A 27,036-nucleotide genomic window follows, 5' to 3' on the forward strand; every position below is an offset into this window, starting at 1 on the left:
AAGACAAAAGTCCCAGCAGAGAAATGGAGGCGACCCTGCAGACTGTAGACATGCATGCACTTCTTTGTAGCTGAGCTGGGCTTGCAGTTATGAAACCACGGGGAGCGCGCGAAATCCTGCAGGGCGCCTCCCACCCCGCCACGATCCTCCCGCGGGGACGTCGAGGGATGTGTGGGGTCTGCCCCCTCAGCGGGTCTCGGCCGGGACGGGGCGGTGGCAACGCTTCCTTCTCCAGTGCTGCTTGCCGATCCCGGACCCACGTGGTGGGGCCTAGGGACGCTGCTTGGGAGGCTTGAGAGGCTGAGCCTACGAGGGGGAAGGACCTGGCGGTTGTGCACGTCTGTTCTCTGCAATCCCCTCCACGCCCCTCGGAGAAGCTTCCCACCATGGATGTCTCGGCGAGGCGAGGAGCACAGCAGCTCTCTTCCGACGGGGGGTAATAAAGCGGGGTTCCCCGCGCTGCCGCCCCTCCCCGCCCCTTGGCGAGCCGAGGCTTTAGCCCTTCCTGTTTACGGTTGCTGTAGCTACGACGGCAGCCCTCGACGCCTCGCTGTCGCTCCTCGAAGGATTAGGTCTTTCCCTTCAAGCCCCGGGAGGCTTCCTATGCAGACACAGCAGCGACTGAGACGGGCGGAGTGGAGAAGACGCGTCTGGATGAGCGCCAGAGGGGGACGCTTTCCTCTGTCACAAACCCATCCCACCTTTGCGCAGAGTTGCTCGAGGTGGTGTTCTTGATTTTCATTTTATCCTCACAACAACCCTGTGAGGTAGGTTCGGCCGTGAGACAGTGATTGGACCAAGCGTACCCAGGGAGCTTCGTGGCTGAGTGGGGATTGGAACCCTGGGATGTCCTGGTCCTCGTCTAGAACCACACTGGCTCCTTGGCACATTTTGCTGGGGATACATAGCACACTCATGGCGTTTTAATGCTATTTCCTTACAGCATTTCTGATGGCTGCGTGACTGAAGCGTATGGTTCAAGTTCTTTGCTATCTCAAGGCTACAATCCTGCTCGCAGTTCCCTGGGAGCAATTCCCACTAGTCTCAGTGGTTATGTTTCAGGCTTGGACAATGTATAATGCATGAATCTTATACCAAATAGTAGCTAAGAGCCAGCTTCACTCTTGAGTAAATTTCACGGTGTTCCCATGGAGGTGCATAGGATTGCATTAAGCAGGTGCCTTTTGCAGTTTCGTAATCTGATTTTCAGTATTTCATCTTAAGCCTCTCAAACGTTCAAATGGCTGCTGTTATAACATTGACTATTCTTGCACTTACTGTATTTTTTAAAGTGTGTGTGTCACAAAAACTATAATAAGAAAAAAGTGTTCAGAAATGACGTTTGTTATGCTGAATTGCTATATAGTTCTGGACTGAAACTGCTCAGAGCAGCTGTGAAATCTTAGTTTTGGGGTGTTTTTTTTTTTTTTTTTTTTTACAAAAGATAGGACAAGCACCATGCAGGGCTGCTTTTAATGCAGTAGGATATTTTGAAACGGGCCAGGGGATTGGACAAGAGGCCTCTAGCCTTTCAAAGCTTATTATGCCATTATCATTGTGTTAGTCTTTAATTGTTAAAGTATTCTCTGTTGTTCTTCCAAGTGGAGGTTCTTTCAGCCATGTCCACTTTTGACTTCCATCATTAGGTAGTGGCTGGCCAATGACAGAGAGTGTCTGTGCCCTTGACCAAAACTACCAAGTGTGTAGATGTGAGGAAGGGTTCAATCCATATGAGGCAAGTGTAGCGGCACAGAGCCTGTATAAAGGCCCCTAGCAATATGATTAGTTTTTACCAAGGCAGCTACTGAGGCAGCTACTGTACAAAACCACTGCTGTCTTTATGTGGCTAAGCATACAGTATTGGTAGGGGCTAAGAGAGAAATACTGGCATCTGGATACAACTGATATTTGTGGGTTCACTGTAATACCTTCTCATCCTCACATTTCCACCCCAAACTCTCCATCACTAAAACATGCTATGTTCTATAGAAAGTTCAATAAAGAGGGACAGGTAGAACAAACTAAGATCTGCCTTAGTGTGAGTCCATCATTCTGTCAACAAGAAGACCCCAGTGCTTTTGAGAAAATGATAATATGGAGAGGGGAGGAAGGAGAGAATTATCTATTTTGCCTTGAGCTCTTTGGAGGAAAGGTGGTGTTTAGAATAAATAACAACAACAGCAGCAACAACAACAGCTTACTTAATGTTTACTGTTTAGCTACTTAAAACCTGACTACTGCATATTTTTTCCAGGTTTTATTGAAAAAAAAACTTTACCCATCAGTGCAAAAAAAAAAAACCACCCCTATTCTGTTAAATCAAAATGAAGGACATTAGGATTAGTTTCCACAAACTTTACTCATTTTAGCTACATTCACAGTTCCATAAGAAGAGTTTCCAATGGTAGAAAATGGAATCAGATATTTTCAAGAGGAAAGACTGTTTATCTCAGCAGGTTGTAAAAGATTCGCCAGCCCAAGCATCATGTCATAGCACAACTGATGAAACAACGGGATCTTCCTTAAGTCTGGGTTGGGTAAGCAGCACAAACAACCCCTTTCCTGCACAGTTTACATCCTTGAATACGTCCAGCACACTGGAAAGAGACGTTGGCCTACCTGGTGACCTAGGCCACCTTCAAATCTTTCAGGATGCCAAGCCATTCCGTTACACAGCCAGCTCTATTCTTTTTCCTCACTTATTACCACCAACTCAGGCAGGAACAGTCCCTGCTGGTAAAAACAGTGAAACCCTGGGAATCCCAAATGCTGCCGCTGCTACTTCTCCTCCTCCTCTGATAACTCAAGATGCTATATGCTGTCAAAACGGGAAACAGGTGAGGTTGTGTTCCATTTAAACTAAGTTAACATTATTACAATCCAAACCCTCTAATTCTGTACACCCTGCTGAATACTGCACTAGTGTCTATTCAAAACAAAGGGTGCCTCCAGACTGTCACTATTTTACAGGAGGAATTTAAGCGCACACTGGAATTTTAGGTTTTCCACAGTTAAAGTGTATTAAAGCACCCTGTTGTTCTAGTACAACAAATCCAATTTAAAAAATAGTTTTAAAATGGACATTTTGTGGTTAAGAAAATGATGGCGAAATGGACTGAAAAATGTGAGATGATTGAATGATTAATGGGGCAGCATGTAAACACCCCACAAGCAAATGAGGATGAAAGTTTGTTGCTGTCCAACTGTCCTGTAAACAAATCAGAATGAATGCCCTATATAAGGACATATTCTAACAACCATGTAAGTTTTGTGCAGGCAAATTATGATGAATGCTAAATAAATGGATTACCTGGACTTCAACTGCCATCAGCCCCACTCAGTAATGGCTAATGATTAAGGATAATGTGAGAGGTAGTTTTTTATTCCTCCCTGTGGCGTTCGTACGGAGTCCCCAGTTGTCTCACAGACTATTGACCTGTACACCACTAATCCGCTGCCACCAACCAGGTCCTCAACGGTAAAATCACTTCAGCCTCAGTCAGGTTCTCAATTAATAGAGAAGAGTGTGTTTTATTTCAATCACAAACAAACTTTTATGGCATTGCAAATGTTGTTACTCTTTACTTTCTTAGTCTTATTTTCCTCTATTTCTTCTACCTCCCCTCACTCAAGAACCCACTGCCCTAACTGTCTCTCTCTCTTACCAACTGCCTACCAACAGATTCTCCAACTGCCTTTCCCAACCAGCCAACCCACTAAAACCAACCAACTACCCACCAACAGCTCCCAACAACAATAGCAACTAACTCAGGCCTCTGTCTAAGCCCTTTTATACACAGGGAGGCTCCGCCTCCAGCTTTCCTATTGGTCTATATTTTTAACCCTATCTTTCCCACCTGTTCAAACATTTTCTAAATGAATGGGCAAACGCCACACTCCCTTAAAGATATAATCAGCATTTAACAACAAAGAGCCCTAATGTATCAGGCTGCAAGCCTGTTGGGTCCAGGATTCTGTTCCCACAGTGGCCAATCAGACGCCTATGGGAAATAGGCTAGCCTTACCTGAATGAAACTGCATTCTCCCCCCTTGTGATTCCCAGTAACTGATATTCAGAGGCATACTGCGTCCCAGCAGGGAAGCTAGAACGCCTTCTTCTTTTTGATCACTTGCAGCTGAGTAAGATTGCCTTCCATGAACACAGTCTTAACAGTGAGTCTGTAAGTGACTGTGGAGGCCATTTCTGGATCCACATGTCCTTCCACAGTGGGGAAATAGGTTTCCAGACGGGAGTTGATCACGGTGAGCGTTTGCCAAATGTGCCTTCCTCTTAGCACACTTCTCCTTTTCGTCCTGAGTTTAAGCTTCTTCAAAGTCCATGGTAAAAGCTGTTCTCTAACTGGAACGCTCGCAGGCATTTATATTACATTTTTTAAGATTTGCCTTGAGAGAATCTTATAGCTGCATCCTCCATGAATTGATTTAATTCTCCAAATTGGTGGCCATCACTGTGGGAGTGAATCCTGTAGTTTTAACTGTGCTGTGTGAAGAAATACTTTCTTTTATCTGTCTTGACCATATATTACTTGACTATACATTACTTGGAAGCAAGTTCCACTGTACTCAGTGCAATTTACTCTCAGATGTGCATAGGATTGTAGTTCCATGACTAATTTAAGCCCAGTGGAGAGATGAGGAAGCTGTGGACCTCCATTGGTTGTTGACCTACAACTCCCATAATCCCTGACCATTGGCTGTGCTGGGGCAGATGGGAGTTGGAGCCCAACAATCTGGAGTGCCACAAGTTCCCCATCCTTGTCCTTTTGCTTTTAAGGGGTAAATTAGACAATTTTTCATTTTATTTTCTTCTTTCAGTGTCCAGGGCAGCAGGAACAGCTCATAATGCACCAGATGGAGCACCTTCAACAGCTAGTAGCTGAACAGCAGAAAATAATTTCGTTCTTTAATTCAGGTACTACAAGGAATGTCAGGTTCCTGCCTTTTTCATCAGTGTGTTATATCTTCCAGCATAATTTGAGGAGGCTATAAAAATAGCCACAGCTCTTTGGGTCATCTTGACCCAAGGTGCTGCTTTTTTAAACACATTTCAAAAGAGCAGGGTGGATGCAAGAAATTACAGTGGATTTCAGGAGGATTGGGTAAGCGGGACATTCTAATGATGCTTGGCTTTCTCCACAAAAACAATTCTAGTGCCTATTAAAACATCACACACAAAGCATCTTTTTCTGTTGATAAATGATAGACATAGATGGAATAGGGGGCATCTAGACAGGTGTTTATTGTAGGATGATAGGTCCCCTCATGGATGCATTTTTTTGGGTAGTACCCACACATCATTGGCATCAAAATTCCAGCTTGTCATTTACTTTCCATACGCTTTTATTCTGGGTTTATCATTTCCAGGGAAAATCCAGTAAGTAGAAATAGCCTCTAGTCAACAGCCTGTTTGAGATATATCAGTGACCTATTTGAAAATTCAGCCCCCATCTGGAAGCACCTAGAGTTTATCAAAAGTTGAAGAAAAAGCTGATGCTGGCAACCCATTTGTGATAATATCAATAATCTACATACAGATTTTAAGATCTCATCTGGAGTTGCCTATAGTTTCACCATATGTGCATTCAGAAGCAAACAATCAATAGCCTCCAGAAAGGTTGGGCAACTAGTTTGGCACTGAGGTAGATAAATCATTTGTTTTTAGTGTGGAGTCAGTTTAGTAGATACTTTCTGGATAAGTGGGAAATAGACATCAAGGACACTAATTTTTGCTCCTTGCTTTGTTTCTTTATCCAGGCTTTTCAGCTTCTGCTGGTATTCCCCCTCACCTTCTTGCTATGATCCCATCCATTCCAGGAGTCCCAGCTGCTTTATTCCCTGTCCAGTTCCCTTCGGAGAATTCTTTGCAAGCTCAGAATAATGGAAGCTCACAAACCAGTCCCTTAATAATAAAGCCTACTTTCCAGCAACTTGCCACAGAAACCTCAGCAAACAGCAACTTCTTAGAAGTTTTAAGGGAGCACCCTGAACCTCACGAAAAAGGTGATGAGCTAAAGTAAAATAACCAAAGTAAAGTTGCAAGCACCTAGCAATGGTTTAAACAGAAGAAAGAAACACAGAATGAATGATTTTTTGTTTTTATATTCCCATTCTCTCTCTCTCTCTCTCTCTCTCTCTCTCTCTCTCTCTCTCTCCCCCCCCCTCTCTCTCTCCCACACACACAAGCCCATAAAACATATGTTGGAGTGAATCAGACTTGGAAAGGTTTGTAGACATGTAATTGAATCTATGTGTCTAAGTTCTAATTTGAGCATGAACCATTGAATGTGGACCAGAGAGGTTCCCTCCAAATTACAGAGTGAACCAAAATTGTCCACCAGCCCTAGTTGGGAGTAAAAGGACCCCTGGATGGTTAAGTCCATTCAAAGGTGACTATGGGGTTGCAGCGCTCATCTCGCTTTCAGGCCAAGGGAGCCGGTGTTTGTCCACAGACAGCTTCCTGGGTCATGTGGCCAGCATGACTAAACAGTTTCCAGTGCAACGGAACACCACGATGGAAACAAGAGTGCACGGTATCACCGTTTACCTTCCTGCCACAGCAGTACCTATTTTTCTACTTGCACTGTTGTGCTTTTGAACTGCTAGGTTGGCGGGAGATGGGACAGATCAACAGGAACTCACTCCGTTGTGGGGTTTCAAACCGCCAACCTTCCGACTGGCAAGCCCAAGAGGCTCAGTGGTTTAGACCACAGAGCCACCCGTGTCCCACAGTTGGGCGTAGGGTTGGTGGAGTAGCCTAACAAGAGCAGAAATGGCTGGTGTTCATTTATTTGTGGACAGAAATCTATCCAGTGTCTACCATAGGTATTCACTGTTATTTTTGTCTACATATGAAGTGTAATTAATGATCCCCCTCCCCATTTCCATTGTGTTTCCTTTGCACTGAAATGAATGGTATAGTATAACATGTAATCATGACATGACATTCTGCCACAATGCACAGTACACAACTAGTGTAGCTTTTGCCGGAAGCTAACCTGCAGTGCAGTGGAAACATGCGACGAACCTGGGTTGGAATGGAAACTGATGCTTTCTTACATCCCTTAAATGCGAGTTCTGCCTTTTTGTGTGTGTGTGTGTGTGTGGAGGGGAGTCAGCACTCTGCCACTGAAGCTACCTGGGCCTCAAATGACAATGCTAGATCCAGGAGCCACTCCCCCAAACAATCTGCATCTTATCCAGATTCAGACTCAGTTTATTTAGAGAAACAAATATGTTGGGGGTATGTTTCCACCCTTTCATACATGAAAAGGTTCCCTCGGACATTGTTACCAGTTTCCCCTCCTTCTCCCCTCCCCTGTTCAAGAGACCTAATTAATGTAGTAAAAGCCTTTATTTTCTTTCCTGATATTTAGAAGCAAGTCCGCCAGGTGGAGAACCTTGGCTTGAAACTTCGCCACCTGTTACAGAACAAAGAGGGGAGCAACAGTTAGAGGAAAATGCTTCTCTTTCCCCTTTTGGATTAAGAATGAACATGAAGACACGGAATGTAGATGACAGGTGAGGAGAAAATCTAATATCTAATATTATAAAACTCTTAAAACATTAAAAAAATTTCTAAAACTGTTAAAACATTTACAACTGGTGGAAGGTTTGGTGCAAATGTTAAGTGGGGAAAGGAGCACATTTTATTTACCCCCTTTTTGTATAGGATAGGATGGGGAAACTTTTCTCTCAGGAGCCAAAGTCCCATGGGGTGGAGGGACGAGGAGTCAGTCAACGGGCCACACAAAAGTAAAAAGTTCCTGAAGAGAGTTTTGAAAATGTGTATTGAGTGGCTGATTGCTGACCCAGTCCAGGTTTCCACCACTGAAAGCATGTACAGTGGTACCTTGGGTTAAGAACTTAATTCGTTCTGGAGGAGGAGGAGGAGGAGTTTGGATTTGATATCCCGCCTTTCACTCCCCTTCAGGAGTCTCAAAGCGGCTAACATTCTCCTTTCTCTTCCTCCCCCACAACAAACACTCTGTGAGGTGAGTGGGGCTGAGAGACTTCACAGAAGTGTGACTGGCCCAAGGTCACCCAGCAGCTGCATGTGGAGGAGCGGAGACACGAACCCGGTTTCCCAGATTACGTGACTACCGCTCTTAACCGCTACACCACACTGGTTCTGGAGGTCCGTTCTTAACCTGAAACTGTTCTTAATCTGAGGTACCACTTTAGCTAATGGGGCCTTCCGGTGCCACTGCGCGATTTCTATTGTCATCCTGAAACAAAGTTCTTAACCCGAGGTATTATTTCTGGGTTAGTAGAGTCTGTAACCTGAAGCACCTGTAACCCGAGGTACCGCTGTATCACATCAGCAGACCACTGCTGCTGATCTGTACTTTCCCACCTGAGGAGAGCTTTGAATGTGCAGATTGGCCCAGCTGTCTCCCAATTGGGTTTGCACTTTCAAAGCTCTCTAAACCTTCAAAGACCCACACTTTAAAAGCAGTCCAGATGTAATCCAGTACTGGGTGAGATCCAGCCCATGGACCATAGGTTCCTCACCCCTCATATAGGAGGGATCCCTTGATATCTTTACAACATCCAAATCCAATACTGTCTAGCAGTGGAAGCATTTTTACATGAACAGCATTATTTCAAGCTAAAAATTAAGAAACTACCATAAAATCAGTCCAGGGACATAGAAAGCTGCCTTATACTTCTTCAGACTCTTGGTCCATCTAGCTCAGTATGGTCTACAATGAGTACCAGTGGCTTTCCATGATTTTTGGCAGGTTCTCCTTCTGCATGCAAAGCAGATGTTTTACTGCTGAGCTGTGAAGGTGTTGATAAATGTGAGCTAATTAGACTTGACACAGTGAGGAAATACTGAACCTCTTGGGGGGTGGGGGGAACACAATGGTAGGATATCCATTGCCACTTCTCTTATTAGTATTCTGTCATTTCCCCTTCCAAGTTTGAAGCAGCATAACATGCCTCAGCCGCCATTTGTCGTAATGGAAAATGGCTGCAGAATATTTATGTTCAAATCTGCTTTATTATTTCCCTAGACCAATCAGACCTGGAATTGGAGTGAGGCGGAAGACATTTGAAGAATTTGTTGAGGAGCAACTTAAAGTCGATTCTCAACAAGCAGAGAAGATGCAACAGGTACCAGAGCATAAGTTGTGTTAATACAATGTTTGTTATGCTGCTAAAACCCTATGGTTCTGCATGATTTCGAAACCCATTTGGCATGATTCATTCTTTGAACAGGGGTTTCATTGCTCTCTTCTGTGAGCAGGAACATGCCTGCCATTCTTTATTGAGGGCTTCTCATATATAAACAACACCTATTGGTCCATAGAAGAAATTTGGAAGTTTGTAGGGCTTCGGATTATACACTCTGGTGTGTAGATGTAAGGTTTGAGGCACCTAGGATCAGCAGGTGTCTGTGTGTGTGTGTGTGTGAGAGAGAGAGTCATTTTCCTTGGGACAGGCATCAAGCGAGCTGGCCGTGAGGTCAGGAGAACACCAGGTTGCCGGCAGTGGCCTGGCATACATACTTACTTGTTGGAAACCACCAACATCTTGAGGTGGAGGACCCCTAACACTGTAGCCTATGATAAATCCCCAATAAAATCAAGAGGAGGCTAACCATTGTCTTTGGAGCCAGAATTCTTCTCTTCAGAAACTTTGGAAATTCACACCCAAGCTCTTTGAGATTGTTTGTTTTTAATGGGATTCATTATTAATTAGAAATCATGAGATATCCCACCACATTTTAATGTAATTGCCTTCCTTACAGAACTCCCGTGAGACTAAAGCCACTGCTCAGAAGTCATTTCTGAAACGTGGGGAAGGGACCGCAAGACTTGAAAAAAAGAGAAACAGTGTTGGCAAGGAACCAGCCAGACTTCCTAGACGTGTTAGCTTTGATTGTCAAAATAATTTCTCATGGCCTTCTCAATGGGATGCAGAAGAACTATTGGGGAAACACCCACAACTGAAAAGGCAGGTCACTAGCCCCACCGTGCTGATCATGGATGATGAAAACACACGTTGTATTCCCTTCAAGGGGGATGTAAAAGGCCAGCTTCATAATTGCGAGCGAAGGTCAGATGAAATAAAAGACAGCAGCGAATCTGGTAGTTATGATAGCAAAGGGATGGTAAATGGAGAAGTATCTGGTGTACCACCTCAGTTTGACAGGTCCAAATGTTCACAGGAATGTCATGAACAAATAATTGACATTAAAGCAAAGGTGACTGAAAAAAATGAAACCTCAAGTCTTGGGTCTCAAGATCATTTGGTTAGGGTTGACAAGAGATGCCTGGATTTTAAGGTTCCAATGTGGCTTATGGAGAACATGGAAGACAGTGTATCACAGGTGGTAGGAATGTCCATGGATGCTTCACCAGATGTCCCTGAGCTTCATAACTTAGAAAGCAACCAAGACAATCAAGAGGAGCAGAGCTCTGGACTTCAGGTTGCTCAAAGCGTGACTCAGATTAGACAATGTGAAAATGAGCATTGTGTTGCTGAGGGGAAAAGCCCAGAGGGCCAAGTGGAAGTCAACCCTGGGTTTAAGAAAGTCAATGATCAAATAATAAAAGTTACACCTAAACCAGATAGAAAATGTGTCACCAGAATGGCTAATTTCCAAAAGAACAGCAGTGCAGGTGCTGCTAATGCATGGGAAGGAAAACCCCTCTCTAGTGATTCACTCTGCACATCTACTGATAGTGAAGATGAACCTAAATCTCATTGCTCTCAGTTCACAGTAAAGCCTAGTAACCATAGACCAGCTAACATTGGCAAGAACATGGATCTTTCCGATGCTGACTATGCCACTGATGAACCCAGTGGAGCGGATGATTACTCATTGAAAAACCATGGAAAATTGCCTGCCAGTAAGTTTGGTGTTCAGGAGCCAGCAGGTCAACAGGAGGCCACTCTTATCGCAAGTAGCAGTAGTAGCAATGAATCTAGTGTTGATGATGGCAGCCTGAAATTTGGAAAGACTCTCTCCCCCCTTAGAAGATCTTCCTGCCACCCCTCAAAAACTAGAAGAGGAGGAAGGAAGTCTAAAACACAGAGCAACCGTGTTGCCAGCAATTACAATGCAGAGTACAATTTGCAACCTCCTTCCTTGACGAGTGAACTTGTGGCCAACCTTTTCCCTGCTTTCAAAAGCAAAGCAAATGTAGATGATAAAAGAGCTATCCCAGGTAAGGCATTTTAAAATGACAAGTGATTTTTATTTAATATCCAGAAAATTCAGCTTGTATTCAGCAAGCTCAGATAAATGGTGCAGTAGAAAAGCTTTGTTGAAGACACCTCCTTATCAAATTCAACCAAAATGGTTACACAGACTGACTTGACTCTTTGTGCTTTAACACATGTTAACATAAATCTCTTTGTAGAGCAAGTTCAGAAAAGGCACACTGATAAGTTAGAACGTGAACCGGAAGTTCAGGTGCATCAGAGAGAAACTTCTCTCCTAGCTCAGATGAAAGAAGAACAAGCAAAAGCCATGGACTTTCTTAGGTAAGGAAATTGTTTGTGGTTATTTTCCTATAGGAATTCATATGCCATCCTTCCCGTGGGTAGCTCTTGTGCAATACCCTTTGTATCTGAGGCAAAGAACAACATCATTATCTTTATTTAAAGCATTGCTATTTAGGTTTCCAAACTTTGCCGTCTAGTCTTAGAAGCTTCTGAAATTATAAGTTGTTTCAGTGTCACCTGTACACTGATATAAACCAGCCTGCAACTGAGTGCGCAGATGGCGTTATCAAGGCAAATCAGGGAAAGACCTTTCACAAGCCAAACAAAATGTCATAGAATAGTGCAAAAGTTCCAAGTTCTACTAAACTAGGCTTGCCAGATTTCAAAAAATCCTGACACCCGCAAAGTTATTGAGCTTTATTTGGAAGACACCACAAAATTTGAGAAGGACATGAGGGTAACAGCACTTCATTCCAGCCTTGTGGTCCAGTACAGATAGATTTCTTCAAGACTATGACATACCTGATTTTAATACAGGTAGTATTAAGCACATTCCCCCTATTTTAAAAAAAATGCCCAAGGCTCAGATCTGTGAAAACAAACCCCTGAGTTCCTGTACACGTGATACCCTGGTCTTTTACATCACTGTTTCTTTTTCAACAGAAGACAAATAAATCAATTTGAGGCCAAGAGGTCGCAGAAGTTGCATTCCCTGGAACAGTGCAAGACTGAGGAAGCCCTGAAATTGCAGAAAGAAAAGGCAGAATTTGAGAAGCATACGACAGTAGGTAAAGGAGAATCAGGGGAAATACAAGTAAGTTGTATATTGCACAATGATGCTTTTTGCATCATAGAAACCTCAAAATTAAGTGCAGTATTGTCTACACTGGCAGTGGCTTTCCAGGATTTCAGACAGGACTTTCCCCAAGCCCTACCTGCAAATGCTAGGAAGTGAACCTGTTCTGTTTTGTACACAAAGGAGATGCTCTACCACTGAGCTACCTCTCCATAATTGAATCTAATTTCCTCTTTTAAATGAGCATTTAGAGCAGCTGTCCGTAGGCTTGGCCTCCTTTAGTTTGGTGTATAAGAACACTTCTTCTTACTGGAGCTGGAAAAATGGCGAGGGCTGCATTGCACTTTAACGTGGGAGCTTACTTGCAAGGGCAGGGGAAAGGAGGACTTGTTCTTGTACCTAGGGAGATTTTCCTATTGCCGTTAAGTTGACTAATGACTTCCCCTCTCTCTGTCCTGCTCTATGTCTTGTCCATCAACTCTTTTCATCTCTACTTCCTACACAGGGAAAGAAGCCCTTGAGCATTCAGGAGCAGCCTCTTTCAGACCACTGCCAGTGCCTACATTTCTGTTTCCTGGCTTGTCATTTCCTCTCGTACACAAACCTGTTTTATCACTACTCTGGACTTGGTCCTTTCAAGATTTACCTCCCAAGTCTTTAGGTTACAAATAGTGCTTACACCCTGCCTCGCCTTGGCACACATCTCCACCATACCCCCAAATTATATGAGAATAGACTTACTTATTCTCCCTCAGCTGCACTTTCAGGAGCTTAAATTCAGAAGGCAGCTAATCATATGCAACAGAACAGTTTCATATTACCTGTTGGGCTAGCTCAGTAGAACATGAGACTCTTAGGGTTGGGGGTTCAAGCCCAACGCTGGGCAAAAGATTCCTGCATTGCAGGGGGTTGGACAAGATGACCCTCATTGTGCCTTCTGTGATCTATTCCTGTCCCTAAAGTGGACATGGCTCTCCTCCTAGAAACCCTGCTAGAGTTGAGTCAGAAGACCCAGTCTTGGCTGACAATTGCCCACAGTGGTGCAATTGGGTATTAACCACATGTAGGTTAGCTTCCTAGCAGTAGTACTCATGTGGGGTTTAGTGAAATAAGGAGAGGGCCTGATGCCACTCATGTTGCAACACAGAAATGGCAACACACCTTTCCCTGGAAAACCAACAACCCTGTTTTCCTAATGACAGATGTTAAAGCAGCAAATAGCAGGGCTGCAGGAGGAGTTCAGAAGGAATGAGACCCGCTGGCACGCTGCCCATGGCGAGCTGAGAAGTCAGGTCGAAGCACTGACCAAGCAGAACCTGGAGCTTCAAGACGAGCTCAGGGTCTCTGAGCATCAGAAGATGGAAAGCGAAAGGAAACATGGAGCCGTGGATTCGATTGGCAGAAAAAGAGAAACGCCGGTAGGATAGGCAGACCTCCTGTTTGTGTTTGGCTTCTTGGCTTGCTTTGTTGGGAATGGGCTGTGGCTGTTTTGATGTAGCCATGCTCATTGTTAAAAGATCCACTGATGGGGAAAGGATTGCGGCTCCTTGGATGTTGCTTCTTATACTAGAGCAGGCTTCAGAACTCTTCCCGAATGGATGGGGAAAAGCTGGCGCCTTCCCTCTTCTTTTCCCCACTAGCAGATCTGCTCACAGGTAGGCAATGGGTCCTTTGAGAAGTGACAGGCTAGAGTTGGAGTCCATCCTCAACTAGCACATCTGTTTTGAGTAGGAATCTACAGGGAGGAGCAGTCTCGTGAGAGTTGCCGTCCTTTTTCCAGGAAGAATGTGGCTGGCCTGCAAGCAGCCTTAATTTTGTCTGCTCTTTAAATTAGACATATAGACAAGGCTGGCCCAGAACATTTTGGCACCTGAATGCATTCCTTGGAGAACATATCCGCTGCCCCTGTGGCTCTTGCTTCCTGAGGCTGTTGCCTCACCTTGCCTCATGGGTGCGTCAGCTCTGCGTATACAGAATGGCTACTGGGCACATGAGACATTCTTAACTGCTACTGCATTATAATTTCTTTTTCAGGTCTCAGCAGCTATTTTGAGAGGGACACCACCTGAAGGAACCCTGGTAGAGAAACCGTCGCAAAATAGCCACAAGAGCCCTGACAATAAGCGTATGGGAAGGAAAATAGTACCACCAGATGAATTGGCCCCTAGAGATTCACAGGTAAGATATATTGATCCTTCCCCAGTCCCCATATAACCTTATACTGCTTCTAGCATACATACAGTCAGTGTACAGCTGGTATGTTGTAATGAACATAGCAACATAACATCTGCAATAAAATTATATCTATAAAACAAAAACAAAATTACATCTATAAAACAAAAACAGAACGCAGTCATGCTTCAGTAGATCAGATTAGTCCATTCCTTGAGCATCCCTAATTGCTGTAAAAATTACATCCAGATAATGAAGCACATTTGAAAGTATTATGGAAATGTTAACTATTATTGGTATTATTAAATACTGTGGAAACATGTTAAATCTTCAGTTTTTAAGTATTCCTAGTGGCATGCTCACAAATAAGACAGCAAAGGCCAACACCATGCAATAATTTTAAAAAAGCATTTAATCTCTTCTAGGCAACAAGGCGGGCTCTGCAAAGGTCTGAGTCACTGAAATCTGCAGCAGGAGAACAAAGAGTGAAGAGCCCATGTAAAGCAGTTCATAACAGAAGTGTGACACCCATAAGCCAGAGGACCCCTCATCAAACACCGTTTGGACTACAGAAAGTAATGCACATTCTTTGAATTTATTTAGGAAATTTATAAAAATGCTTATGTTAAAAAAGAAACCTCTGAGCAGTGTACAATAAATAAAGTTTTAAAATAGCATGAAATGCAGTGCAACCGATCACACAGTAACCATGTCACAACAGTTGCCGATATTAACAATCTAGGAATGTCGGAGTACAAGCTGCCTTGTACTGAGTTAGACCATTGGTCCATCTACTTTAGTGTTGTCTACAGAGACTGGCAGCGTTGATTTGTTATTATTATTTCTGGAAAAACACTGCAAATTGCAAAGCAGGATGCTATGAAGATTATTGCCTACTGCCTCTTCCTCTTACAAAAGGTTATTTCTTTACTGGCATATAATTAAACTTGCCTGCTACATATATATACAGTGGTGCCCCGCAAGACGAATGCCTCGCAAGACGAAAAACTTGCTAGACGAAAGGGTTTTGCGGTTTTTGAGCTGCTTTGCAAGACGAATTTCCCTATGGGCTTGCTTCGCAAGACGAAAACGTCTTGCAAGTTTGTTTCCTTTTTCTTAACACCGTTAATAAGTTGCGACTTGACTTCGAGGAGCAACTCATAGAACGCGGTGTGGTAGCCTTTTTTGAGGTTTTTGGTAATTTTTGAAGCTTTTCCAAAACTTTTCCGACACCGTGCTTCACAAGACGAAAAATTCACTAGACGAAAAAACTCGCGGAACGAATTAATTTCGTCTTGCGAGGCACCACTGTAAACCTATAGTCGACCCATTTACATAAAAGATAAATTTTTAGGCATTATTTGAATGCATTTATTCTAATCTTGGCTAAGCCTGTCTCCTTTTCCAGTGAATTTGTTCTGCCAAAGGACTGCTTTGGGAGCCTCTTTGGCTGAAGAGCAGGGTTCAAATGCTCTAAATAAATAAATCTTCACAAGATCTACATCGTGTGGCCCAGTGACATCCAAATCTAAACCTTTTGGAACATATCTTCAAGCTGGTGTCTTTATAAACCACACAATACCTTTTTCTCCAAGAGCCATGGCATTTCCTGCTGCTTTTGGCTCAGCTCCACATCACCACAGTGAGGAAAGCCTGCCTGTTCAATCACTTCAAGTGCGTAGGAGGACTGTGTGCCTTCATTTAAAGGCTTCCTCTTCATTGTAGGCTTTGCCTCAGTTGGCTCACAGTCAGCTGCACAGTTATGGAAGGAAGACACCCGTGTCTGAATCAGAACCAAGCGTACTTACGAGCCCAGCTCTGCATGTGAAAGGTAAAGTATGTTCAAATGGTTGCGTACTTCCTAGTTCCTATTGGGATAGCTCAGTCGGTAGAGCACGAGACTCTTAATCTCAGGGTTATGGGTTCAAGCCCCATGGTGGGCAAAAGATTCCTGAACTGCAAGGGGTTGGACTAGATGACCGTCTCGTGGTCCCTTCCAATTCTATGATTCTGTGTTGTTCAAACATGTCCATTTTTCTGGCCAAGGACAACATCAGTATCAATGTTTTGGAGTCCGAATACAGGACTTGAAATATCGGTGCTTTCATATGTGGCTGTTGACAGTTTTTAATATGTAAATATTTTAATCCCTCTAGGCACGTTCTCTTCCACTTCAGGTAGTTCAGATGACACAGCATTTTTAAATAGTCAAAGCAACGACAGTTTAAGCACCACATCCTTGAGTAATGTGGAAATACAGGTATGTTTATGTATAAGCCTTGAGCATATTTTACAACAGGCCTAAAAACCTACTCTGATAAGAGTCTCTGGGGCAGTGGCGTAGCTTGGGATGGGGCACAGGGGCAGTTGCCCCAGTTGTTTCTGTCACTGGGCTCTGATTAAAAATGGCTTCTCCATACGAACCAAGAAGTGACCTCGCCAGACAAAGGAACAACTCTTCTTTTCTTATCTCTGTGGCTGCGATCTCCTAGGCCAGAGGTCGGCAACCCACGGCTCCGGAGCCGCATGCGGCTCTTTTACACCTTTGCCGCGGCTCCGCAGATCCTCGGGGACCCTGAGCAGAAAAGCAGAAGTGCCAGAAAGAGGAGGGGGATGGAGCTGGGCAGCCGAGCCGGGCAAAGCAAGGCAGCGGCGGCAGCGGAGCTCGAGAGGCGGCAGCTGCTGGGATGGAGGAGGAGGTGGCGGCGGCCGGAGAAGGGCTGCTGCTGCTGCTTCTGCCGCCGGAGGGAAGTTCTGCCAGGCGGCTTCATGGCTCATAGCTTCCCCCGCCCACCCAGGCCACGCTCTCCTCAGCCCTGCGCGCGAGGCACCTGAGGCGAGGGGGAGAGAGAGCGCGCGCTCGAGATGGCGGGGCGGGGTGTGTGTGTGTGTGTGTGAGGGGTGGCGGTGGTGCTTCGGGATCCTTTTCCGTGCCTTGCTTCTGAGTGGCCGCCGAGTTGAGGGAGAGCACCTGAGGTGAACCACAAAATGGGCCCGCCCTCCCTGTCAGAGAGGAAGGGGTGAATAACGTCAGTGATGAGGAGGGGGTCCAGAGGTAGCCAGCAGGAGAGGCGGGGGAGCACGAGAGCAATTACAGAGGGAGGGGGGCTGTTAGGCACCAAAGTCCTGCATGCGGGATTTCCCCCGTTCTCTCGTGCCTATGCAATTCCTGCCCTTCTCCCTTCCCCCTCGAGATTTGCTGCAGAGACAAGCAAATGAAGAAGGGAAGAGTATTAGCTGGCATGTCCCCGGATCCCATGGAAAGCACTACAGATTCCTTTGATTATTTTAAGTTGGCTTCAAACCTGTAATTGTGTAGGTGTATGTATGTATACATATACACATATAAATATTCATATCTCTTCCCTCTCACCTTCCTTTCACCCAGTTTCTCTGGCACTGGTTTATAAATGCTGCTATGTAGAAATGATGAGATAGTTGCACCAGCAGAAGAAATGGATATGTGCTGTTAGTAAAAAGAGAGGGAGTTGAACTGCAGGGAGGGACAGACACTTTTCTATGTATTAATTTGTATAGTGCCCTCTATGCACATGGTGCTTTGCAAAAAATGGATATGAGAGGTACCATACCCCTCTTTGCTATCTGAAATAGACTCAGGGAAAAGAGAGAGAATGGGGAAAGGGGAAGAATGTGTGGTTATTTACATTTGGCTTGTTTTGCGGCTCCCAGTTTTTTCCCCCCTTCGGAAATGGGTCCAAGTGGCTCTTTTTGTCTTAAAGGTTGCAGACCCCCTGTCCTAGGCGACACAAACGCCCTTAGGCAGTTGAATGTGCATGCCCACTCTGCTCATTTCCCTCCCACCCATCCATGTCCTCCATACCACCCCGGGTTCTGGTAACCTACGCTACGCCGCTACTCTGGGGGAAAGGGGTGGGGAAAACAGGGTTCTTTTATTGATCAGTTAAACCATATGGCATTAAATATAGCAGATTCCTTTAAACATATGGCTTAAGTGGTTTCAGATGATTACTGACAGGTAACAATTTTTACAGGTGAAAGAGAATCCTAGCCATAAAAGGGTTCAGAGATCCAATAAATCTTCTGAGCATGTGGTTTCTATGTCCACCTCCAGGAAAAACAGCATTGCCTCAAATGGCAGGAATACACCTGTGGAAAATCTTCCTATTTTTGTGGAAACTAAAAATAAGGTTTGGTCTTCTGGGTGTCTGAATTTCTCCTTGCATGTCTATGTTTCTGTATCAGTAGTGTTTCTTTTTTGTTCTGTCATGCAACCAAGCGCTAAGATAACCTTCAATTCTGTTGGCCAGAGATATCTCTGTTAGGCTTACACCAGGTTTATCTATTTGTTTTATGGTTTTTATATTGTTTTTCATTATTTGTTTTAATTAGCTAGCTTGGGCATCACAGCTGGAAAGGATATATATATGGGGGGGGGGGAATCCCTAACACCTTCTTCTTGAATAAAATCCTGTGCCACCCCCCCCCTTATGTGGGATTTTATAGATCATGCCACTCTGTGCAGAAAAATACATGCAATTAAATATCATGTTTGATTGTTGATAGGCTTCTCCTCTCAAATCAATACTGTCCAGAAGAGCATCACTATATACTGAAATAAAGGAGGATGGGGAAGTGAAAGAAATAATAGAGTACCCCGATGGAAAGGTAAGAAATATTAGCTAAGTATAAAAGCAGTAGAAATATTAAGTGACAGAAGTAGTGGGGTGTGTGGCCCTGGAGCATGGCCCTAGAGCTACTCTCCCCACATTGGTAGCACTGTGACTTACCTGGACAGGGCTGGGGCAGGGCAGCAGCAAGGTGGGGGCTATGCGGTGCACTGCCAGGACCCCTGCTGCCAATCCAGAAATTGCACTGGTGTACCTGCACAGCCCTGACTTCGCTGCTTAGGCAGCAGTGACTGCAGTGTTAGGAGGGTGGCTCCACCCCACCCCACATGCTGCTACTACAGAGGTAGCGTAATATTTGAAAATGTCATTTATTGCTTCTGTCGCACTTTTCCTTCCGAAAGGAAGACCAAAGCGAGTCACTTCGAACACAGAACATCAGAGCAACCAATGGAACTAAACCCAGTGTATGTGAAAATGTAAAACAAGTCAAAGCCACATTCATGTCCAAGCAGTAATACAATGAACCTGTGAAATACAGAGCTATTCATTCAATTACAAGGGTCTTCCTTCTGGCCTCCATATCCTCACACTTAGCTTCAATTTGTACAATGATGGGAGCTGCTTCTTTGTGGGATGGCCCCATGCCACCGGGGAGGGCATCTGAATATTCATCCAACCTTGCGCCCCAGATTTCTGCACCTTTATGTTGGCAGATGCAGAATTACAGAATACAGAATTACAAAATGGACAGCGAATTTGGAAGGCGGTCTATGTTCTCTCACTGGACTGGTGGAGGGATCTCTTAACCATGGTTAAGAGATCGGGAGTGGACCATAGGATCCCATTCTTCCCATCCTCTCCTCTCTTGTCCTCAATCTCTGACATTAAGCAGATTTGATATTGTTGAGAACTCCTTCGGCTAGTATCTGCAACCAGGGTTTGAAGCTGACTTGCAAACCCTACCCCCAAGGCAAATCTTATTAGTGTTGGTGCCAATATAGTGTTGAACTGCTTTTTGATGTGTGTGCATAAACCCTGCCTTGCTCCAAATGCCTCTCCTCACAGTTGGCTCCATTGATTTAATATGCCTTTCACCTGCAAACCACCCAGGGAAGCTTCCTTTTGTACACAGTCTTCACTGGGGGTTGTGTTGGAGTGCAAGGCAGCTGGCTCCGTGTGGCACACGCATCACCAGGGCTGCGTTCCCCATCTGCTCATCGAGGGGTCTTGGCTGATTTCCCAGGAGCTCTTTGCATGAAACGAAGCTAACTTCCTGCAGAGCTGGCATGCATGCGATGGGGGTCACGTTACATGAAAATAAAAGTGCTGCAAGCATATGTCTCTGCCATATGGTAATTCATTAAAGCACAATTTGGAGCACCCTCTGCAGCACCGGAGGTCTCCAGGGGAATGCAGATTATGCTGAGTTGCCGGATAGAATTTTTAATGCCATTTGTGCTGGTCATAGATCTCAAATCAGCCTAAGTGAATGGCAGGAGTGTGTCTCCCATACCCTGAAGCTTTTTAAAGAAACCAGGTGGCTGTTTTGGGCACTTCTTCTGAAAGGCCTAGGATACTTTTGGGACAACTCACCTTTTCTTTTGATCCTTGTCCCCCCCCCGCCCCCCCAAAAGCAACAGAACAAAATTCTAACAACTTCCCCAGTGTCCTTGCTTTGCATGCCCCATTTATAACAGTACAGGAAGGAGCCAGAGTGCCTGTTTGCAAGTAGAGAAATTCCAGCCTCTCTCTTCAAATGACACATACACTGTGCTGGTAAACTCAACTTTGTGATCGTGCTGATATTTGCACATGCTTATTTGCATATGTGCAAAAAGCAATACAGGAACGAAGCAGGACAGGAGAGCAATGTTGTGGGGGAAGCAGAAGCGAAATTCAAACATGACAAGAACAGTGGCCACCTTAGATGGAATCGTAGAGTTGGAAAGGACACTGAGGGTCTTCTAGTCCAACCCCTGCAATGCAGAAATCACATCTAAAGAATCCCTGACAGACGACCAACCAACCACTGTTTAAAAACCATCCGTGAAGGAGAGTCCACATGAGGGACTCTGTTCCACTGCTGAACAGCTCTTACCATCAGAAAGTTCTTCCTAAAGTTTAGTCAGAATCTCCTTTATTGTATTTAGAATCCATTGGTTCAGGTCCTACCCTGTGCAGCAGCAGAATACAAGTTTGCTCCCTCTTCTGTGGAATTATGGTCTTAGGGCATAGCTACACCACAAACTTAACTGTTTCCTCCAACCCACCCCCCCTACAAATTCTCTGTTTGAGATCCCATGCTCTTGACACAAAGTAGTTTTCAGATTTCACTGTGAGTAGGGAATGACTACAGTGCTACCTCAGGTTAAGAACTTAATTAGTTCTGGAGGTCCGTTCTTAACCTGAAACTGTTCTTAACCTGAGATACCACTTTAGCTAATGGGGCCTCCCGCCGCCTCTGTGCCGCAACCACACAATTTCTGTTCTCATCCTGAAGCAAAGTTCTTAACCCGAGGTACTCTTTCTGAGCTAGCGGAGTCTGTAACCTGAAGCGTCTGTAACCCAAGGTACCACTGTATTAAACTAGTTTTAGACAGGTGCAGTTTATGGGTGGTGCCATGGGAATTTGACCAGGGCTGCTTGCATAGGCTAACACCCCTTCTCAAATTCTTGTGAAAAGGCCTCCCCGGAAGATGGGCCTCTCATATTTCTCCCAGTGAAGCCACTGCCAACACAGTGCTACTGCCAGCCTCTTCCCCCACCCCTCCACCAGGAATCATGAGTGGTGCTGGCAGCGTGTTTTCATTTTACAAAGAATCAAGAGGAAAGAAGAGAGGACTGTTTCATCTTGGATGGGAACTGTCTCTGCTGCCTGCTATTCTTTTCTGACTCCCATTGTGAACTTTCCCACTTGGGAATAGGTAGAGGGGGAAAGTTCGCTCTGGACAAAAGAAATAAATTGGCTCCTTTTAGCTTTCTTTCAGATGCCGGCACACAGGCCCTTGAGGGTTTCTGAGCATTCAGGTGCAACACTGGATGACCCCTGGTCTGCTCACTCACCTCTGATGCAGCTCTGCCCTTCTGAATTAACCTGGTGAAACATGTTAAAATTGGTGTTCTGGGCTGAAGCTTATTAAAAGTCACAGAAGTTTAAATATCTAATGTAATAAAGCGCAGAGATCCATTTAGATGAATCAGAGTCTTCTTCAGTTCAAGTATTCCAGTTTAACTACAGGGTTGTGGGGGGAAGAGAGGGAAGAAAGAGAATGTGAATACACACCAACCCTGCACATCTGGTCTTTGTTTTAAAGGTGAAACAACTGTTTACTGATGGGCGCAGGATTACTAAATATCCGAATGGGACAAAAATGGAGATTAGCACGGATAAAAGAACAACTGTTGTTACTTTTTACAATGGAGATATTAAGAAGATCTTGCCAGATCAGAGAGTGGTGTGTATATTTATTTTATTTTGCTTTGAAGGAGGACTTTAAACTGTGATTACAAAGATGGCCCTCAGTTCTAAATGTCTTAATTTCCAAGAAGGGGGAAATAAATATTTAGCTGAGCTCTGACCTGAGCTTAAACAGTCTTTTATAAGCAAGTTAGCAAGTCTCCACATTTGTTGTGCTGAAAGAAATCTGTGCCAGAGCATCTCAATGGTTGAATTCTGTGATGTATAAATTATGCAAATGCTTACTTTGCAAATCCTAACTTTGCATAATTTATTTCACTTCTGCCAGTCTTGGGAAGAGTTGTTCACGCCACTGAATCTCTTCCTTCTGGAAATCCTGTACAGCAGTTCCACCCTGCTGGCTTCTGAGAGTGCTTAACTGTTTAAAAACAGTAACAAAATCACTGTGGTGGCACCCATATCCCCGCCCCCCCGCGAGCAGTTTTCCACCTCAAAATAAGTCAACAAACTTTTGAAGGTGTTAATGTATATACTTTAATCAATACAAAGCTAGACGACTCACCAGAGATGAGAGGGAGGGGCAAAAGTGAAGATTAAATCAGCATTGGACATGGAACTATGATCTATTCCACACAACCAGTTTATTGAGCATTCATCTTGATTTATTTGCAGAATGTTTGTGGGGAGGTTAGATGATGTCAGCTGTTCACTGAACATTCATTCTGATTTGTTTGTGAATTTGCATCGACAATTGTTATTCCACACTTTCCAATGCATTTGCCTATTGTTTTCCTTATTTATTATTATGCAGATTTATTATTATGCAGAGACACAAACAACCAGAACCGTTTTCCCAAATGGATTGGAAGTGCTGCAGTTTCCTAATAATCAGATTGGTAATGTCAATTTACTATTACTTTAAAACTGATTTTAAAGCCAATGTTTACCAAACAGATATGCATATCAGATAATAAATTTTCTATCCTTTTTGTCTTTAAGGGTGATCAATTTTAAAATGATGTCAGAACTTATATATAATAAATAAATGAATTCATATTGCATATTGTTCAGAAATTCAGTTTGCACACTGAGGTGGGACCCAACAGGCCTGTGCAAAAAACCCCTGCTGAGTTGTGAAGCATCCTGAGTGGCAAATTTCAGGTTGCTTCAGACATGCCAGATATCTGCATTTGAGGCACATCCACATAAGAAATAACATGCAATCTGTGTGTAGGTCATTACATGCAGTGTGTGTATGCACGTGTGTCAATGTATCAGGCATGGTGTACCCACACTGGGAAAGTAAGCTCACACATGTTTCAGATGAGACTTTTTAACAATGTCCTGTTCCACAGAAAAGTACCACCCCGACGGTACTGAAGAAATTGTGTTTCCAGACCAGACTGTGAAACGCCGCTATGATGGAGGTATGGTGGAAGAAACTGTTTTCCCAGACGGTACAGTTGTGAAAGTGGAAAAGTAAGTAATAAAGTACTCAGGAACTGGAAAGGGGGAACCATTCAATAGAAGTGCTATTTCGGCACTGTCTCAACACTCTGCTGTTCACATTGGATAATTTTGTAGAGCTCTGCAAGGCAAAATTGTTGCAGCGGTTTGTACTTTGCTAGGATTCTGTCCTCCCATTTACATAACTACAAGCAGAACCAAAGGTGTGTTTTTTAAACGAGAATAACCACTGTCAGTTACATAATTAACGCTGCCTCTGTGTTTTCTGCATTCATTTCCCTCTGATCTCATTGCTTAAAAAATCTGGATACACTTTGTGTATCCAATGAATTGTGGTCCATGATTGTTTGTTCTGTAATACATGTCTTCGTCTTTAAGGTGCCCCAAGACTCTCTTTTTTGTTTTGCTGCAGTGGAATAGCATGGTTACCCTTTTGAGAATTACAATCAAAGTTGAGGTTGAATGCAACAGGGAATGTTTGTCATAATCTTAAAAAGAAACATTTGCATTTGGTATCCCCACTGGGGCCAGGGAACATGGGCCCTATCAATGGAATCTATTAGTTTGTCTGCCCCGACTCCTTGTGTTGATTGTCAGTGCTGAGGTATAAAGGATATTAACATATTTGATCTCAGAATTTGCAATGTCACATTACAAGGAAACTTTTGGGCAGCAAAATCATATTGGCCCCTTTGCCAGAAACCAATAAAGCCAGGCTGTTGTCTGCCCTGGTCCTCATTACAATAAGACATGTTGCTCCAAACTATAAATTGCTCTAGATCTGCAGGTTTTTAGGGCGCAAGCCTTGTGCTGTTGTGTGTTTCCACCTGCCCTAAGCATCGAACTCTAGCCATTCCCAGAGACAGCATACAATGCTTGATGGGCAACTCGGCTGACTTGCTAGGTTTGTTCTTATGTGTAAAATGTAAAGTCTGTTGGCGTGAACAGGGTTCCCATGGGTATACATGCTCTGAAGTGGACTGTTTTATTTTATTGCTTTACAGAAGTGGAGTTAAAACCATCCAGTTCCATAATGGGCAAAAGGAGATTCATATGGCACAGTCTACGAGAAGGGAATACCCTGATGGGACTGTCAAGACTGTCTATGCAAATGGCCAGCAGGAAACCAAGTATTCTTCAGGACGGGTTCGAATCAAAGATGAGAAGGAGATCGTCATCCTGGATAAGGAGTAACTTGTGCTCTCTGGATGGTGGTCTTAGCATTTCATTATGTTCTCTTATGTCGTGTTTCATGATGTTATGTTATAGTTTATTTTTTATCTCATCTTTTGGCCGGAAAGGTCTCTGAAGTGTCTCACAGTTGTACCTTGGTTCTCGAATGCCTTGGTACTCGTATGTTTTGGGTCCCGGACGCCACAAACCCGGAAGTTAGTGTTCCAGTTTGTGAACTTTTTTGGAACATCCGGCATGGCTTCCAGTTAAGTGCAGGAAGCTCCTGCAGCCAATCGGAAGCCGTGCCTTGGTTTTTGAAAGTTTTCGGATGTCAAACGGACTTCCGGAATGGATTATGTTCGAGAACCAAGGTAGGACTGTACACCATTTGAGCAATACACCATTTGAGTAAAATATAACTGACAACAAATTACTGCTGCTGAAAACAGCAACATATCAGTAATGTCTTCTAAACAGCCAGACAGATTTGCTGCATCCAAATAGCTTTTAATTTTTTACTTCCTTCTGTCATAAGAATGAAGTAAAGAAAGGAGTATGGACCCCACCTGGAGATCAAAAGCCTGGGAGCCACCATGGAGAAGACCAAATATCACATCTCCATCAGCTTAGCCTCAAACAATAATAACCTAAGAAGAGCCCTGCTGGATCAGCCCAAGAGCCACCTTGTCCAGGGTGTGGGGTTTGTGGTGCACTTACCTTACTTTTGTGATGGCCAAAAGGCTTACAGTGTCCTTTCTGATTGTTCTACAAATCAACCTCCAGGAGTCTGCAACCTGCAGCCTTCCCAGGTGCCTGTGCTTACTGAAAGCCTTATAATATTCCTGGCTGGGCTTTCCTGGAAGCACCGGAAGCTGGGGAGGCTGCCTAATGTGAGTTTGACCACTTCCAACTGAAAGTATTTTTATTTTTAATGAAATAAGTGTTGCTGTTGTTTTATAACCAGCAACGTCCCTTAAAAACAAAACCATCAAGTGCCCTGATCTCAGGCTCCCAATAATCACCCTGCTTGGCTTCCCACACTTCACGTCAAAGCCTGGGAATGGCAGCATGTGGCAGCTAGGGAGACTGCAGAGTGCTGGACAAAATTAAAGAAACACACACAACTTTGGCCACCTTGCAAAGGTGTGGCAAGCTCAGCCCTGCACTCACCAAGATTATAAAGAAATTCTAATGTGTCCTGTAAATGAGGCAGTTAAAATGGGTGCCTCAGTTTTGAGAAACTACAGTGCTAAATTTCCATAGCCTCAGGTTTGATGGAAAAGGAAGGGAGAACTGAGTATCATTGGCATATTGATTGGACTGAACTCAGACGCTACAGATGATCCCACAGTTTCATGGTTTCATTCACGGGGAGAGGATAAGATGGAACCCTGTGAGATGCCGTGTGTCAAAGGCCAATGAGTGTAATGTTTAATTCCCCAGCAATATCTTCTGGGGTCTACCATTTAGGGAGGACTGACGCCAGTACAAAACTCTGCCACTCGGCCCTAACGCAGTAGGGTGGTTCAGAATGATATCATAAGCTGCTGAACTAATGAACTTGTATTGTACTTTTGTGTGTGTGCTTAATTTGGTGTGCATTGCTGTAATATTTTATTATGATCTGGCAGTTTGTATAAATAAACAAACAAAATCAATCTACCAAGGCCACCAAAAAAGCAGTTTCTGTCCCAGATATAAGCCATAATCCTAACTGAAATGAGTCTATACAATTTGTCTCATCCAGAACCACCTGGAGTTGAAGTCACCACTTTGCCCCCCCCCCGAAAAAAGGGACACTAACTATTGGTTGTTCAGGTCAGAGAGATCCATAGCGGTGGTGGGTTTTCAACAGTGGTCTCATACAGCCTCCTAGGGGAAGCCCTGACTGTTAAAGTGGTGTAGCCATTGCTCTATGGTGC

The 27,036-nt window shown here is 44.1% G+C and overlaps 1 protein-coding gene across 4 annotated transcripts; it reads left to right on the forward strand.

Annotated features, from left to right (window-relative positions):
• Positions 1 to 177: 177 nt before the first annotated feature.
• On the forward strand, positions 178 to 26,776 carry LOC310703785 (uncharacterized protein). 4 transcript variants are annotated; one of them, XM_083496404.1, is made up of 20 exons: positions 178 to 767; positions 2,255 to 2,837; positions 4,837 to 4,933; positions 5,776 to 6,021; positions 7,395 to 7,539; positions 9,039 to 9,138; positions 9,776 to 11,198; positions 11,394 to 11,517; positions 12,142 to 12,292; positions 13,477 to 13,692; positions 14,309 to 14,452; positions 14,872 to 15,021; positions 16,172 to 16,277; positions 16,603 to 16,706; positions 18,460 to 18,615; positions 18,992 to 19,093; positions 22,371 to 22,511; positions 23,286 to 23,370; positions 23,830 to 23,953; positions 24,946 to 26,776. In XM_083496404.1, exons 2-20 carry the CDS (start codon positions 2,412 to 2,414, stop codon positions 25,133 to 25,135), a joined length of 4,230 nt encoding a protein of 1,409 aa, XP_083352530.1. In that variant the 5' UTR covers positions 178 to 767; positions 2,255 to 2,411; the 3' UTR covers positions 25,136 to 26,776. The 4 variants fall into 4 exon arrangements, with proteins under 4 accessions (XP_083352530.1, XP_083352531.1, XP_083352533.1 ...); XM_083496405.1 differs by having other exon boundaries at positions 398 to 722; XM_083496407.1 differs by lacking the exons at positions 178 to 767; positions 2,255 to 2,837 and adding an exon at positions 3,758 to 4,263.
• Positions 26,777 to 27,036: the final 260 nt, after the last annotated feature.

This window comes from Podarcis liolepis (genome assembly GCF_965112155.1).
Source record: "Podarcis liolepis genome assembly, chromosome: 3".
Taxonomy (NCBI): domain Eukaryota; kingdom Metazoa; phylum Chordata; class Lepidosauria; order Squamata; family Lacertidae; genus Podarcis; species Podarcis liolepis.